The sequence below is a fragment of the Phytophthora parasitica genome (assembly GCF_000247585.1).
Source record: "Phytophthora parasitica INRA-310 unplaced genomic scaffold supercont2.3, whole genome shotgun sequence".
Classification (NCBI taxonomy): Eukaryota; Oomycota; class Peronosporomycetes; order Peronosporales; family Peronosporaceae; genus Phytophthora; species Phytophthora nicotianae.
In genome coordinates, this window is record NW_008648989.1 from 362,632 (window position 1) to 365,013 (window position 2,382).

Sequence of the window (2,382 nt, forward strand, 5' to 3'; positions counted from 1 at the left end):
CTATTGGCAGCTATTTTATTGGAGTATCTACCGCTTCGACCTCCTTCTGAAGGATGGAGTGCCAACTGGGTATTTTGGATTCGTCTGGCATTGATGTTGTCCACGATGAATTGTACGGGCATGTACGAGTTAGCCAAACTTGTTCCGGTTATGGAAGCTCCGCTTTCAAAAGTTCTGATTGCCGCTGCCTTAGTCATTGTGGCTAATATGTTAACAGCAATAACTGCATCAAGCAATATCGGATTTCCTCTTCCATTTATTTATCTTTCAAGCTACAGGTCTGGTGGTTATGATTTATGTTCCGGTGGCACTTGTGCTCGTGTTTGGCAAGGATCCCTTCACGAAAAACTCTCCCTGTCGCCCTCACCTTCAGAGATTTCAGCGCTATCACGTTGCGTACATGGTCCTCATTGCAATTTACCCATTCTACAAAGCGCTGTACGAATTCATTCCTTCGAGGTACCGAGGTGTCACCGTAATTGTGTTGCCGATGTGGAGATTTGGAGCCAAATATTTCATGGTGAATGCTACGCGTGATCTCGAAAACTTCATGCCACAAATTGTAACTTTTACCGTGGATCTTTATAGTACGTTGTTCATCTCGGTTTGTATGTCAAGTGCGGGGTCTGTGTACCTATCTGCATTATTCATCGCCGCTGATGTTCCGCGAAGTACGTGCCAATGCAAATGTTTTAGTGGCTTTACTTCATGATCGCCAATCATCGAGAAGCTACTCTCTGCCCTCTGCTCAAACTGGAACTACAGAATTGCTAGCGATGATTCTTACAGTGACACGCGACCCCAGTGCTAGCAACATCACCTTTATGCACGGTGCGCGATTGCAGGCATGCATTCCACATCCTTTACCAGATGATCGATCCGGGCAACTTGAACTCCTGGCAGCATCAGGCTCGTACAGTCAGAGCACTGTTCATACCGTGAATACTCCACGACCGATTCGTCACCAAACGCGGTTGATAGCTGGTCTTCTCCATAAAACTTCGGTACAGCCAATCGAACCAGATCTCACAAAAGTATCATCAAGAAGAGACCCAATGAATGTTGGTAAAAGTTCAACAATTCACCAAGGAGACTCTGGCACGAATGCAAATGGCACGCAGACAAAACAGGTCGTTTTACAAGGACTCCAGCTGTTATTCCACTGCGAATATCTTGCACTCGTCGAGTATATTGAGTGTGTTGTCCCAATAGCATTTGTCACGTACAAGTCCGTGCTTGAGCAGCTACCGAATATTGTTTACTACCCTGGCGGTGCTGGTAATTGGGGAATTTATGCCGTCGTGAATATCTTGGTGTTTGCTGCACTGGAAGTTATGTCGTTTCTGATGCTGAACCAGTTTCTACAACGCAAGTTTGCGTTCTCTCCGTTGTATCAGGTTGCGTTCGTTCTAGAAACCCAAGTTTACATTGTTCAAGCGAAGTTGTTTCTTTCATTGGTGATTCTACTATCATACGAACTGGCTCATCTTGGTACGATTTATATGCTCCCCCTGTCGTTTATGGTTCCTCCTTTATCTTACTGGGTTGTGTGCCTCATTACGTGACACAGGAGTCGACTTCAGCTTTCGGTTCGAATGGCTACGATAAGTGACCCTATCGAAATATCATTTCTGTACCGCCGAGAAAGTGATATGACGTAGATTTCCACGCGTTCTACAATACAAAACCACACACCACGAAATGTATTCGTCAGGATTCATATTTTAAAAAGATGAGTGAAGCGCGATAACGACACTATAGAGTGTGTTCGCAATACTAAATAAAGAAGCTTCACAAATCGGTTGGGTTGGTACACTTGACGTTTATTTTTAAGTAAAGGTGTGTCGTGGTAGGAAACACTACTCGTCAAAGTGTCACGATGAGAAGCGATCGCAGCAAAGTAAATGATACGAAAGCGGCTCCAAACGCAGAAGAACTGAATGCAGCCAAACTGGCTATGAAACCAGGATGGGAACTCGAAGAACGATGGAATCGGATTCAAGTGGGTCGGCAAGGCTCGTATTCAATTGAGAGGGTCGAAAGTCTCAATTACTACTGCAAAACCACGTCGCGAACCCGAGTCATCCTCGTTTGTATCCTTACACCGCTACCAGCGCTGTGCTTAGCGTTGTTACTGGAGTGCATCCCGTTGAGTTCTCCGTCGGAAGGGTGGCAAGCCAACTGGATGTTCTGGATTCGATTGAGCTTAATGGTATTTCTATTAAACCTCTCGTTCATCTCCCAGCTCAACCTGTTCGTACCAGGTATAAATGTCACGTTTGCAAAGATTTGGGTCGCGTCAATCGGTGCAAGTGTAGCCTTTATGGGGATAGACGTTATTTTAGCGAGTACTGTTGGGTTTCCTGTTCCCTTCGTTGTTCA

The 2,382-nt window shown here is 45.3% G+C and overlaps 1 protein-coding gene across 1 annotated transcript; it reads left to right on the top strand.

Annotated features, from left to right (window-relative positions):
* Nucleotides 1–1,055: 1,055 nt before the first annotated feature.
* On the top strand, nt 1,056–1,565 carry PPTG_01285 (hypothetical protein; the record flags this gene model as incomplete). The annotated part of the gene is made up of 1 exon (XM_008894527.1): nt 1,056–1,565. The coding sequence occupies one exon, from the start codon at nt 1,056–1,058 to the stop codon at nt 1,563–1,565; it is 510 nt and encodes a 169-aa protein (XP_008892775.1).
* Nucleotides 1,566–2,382: the final 817 nt, after the last annotated feature.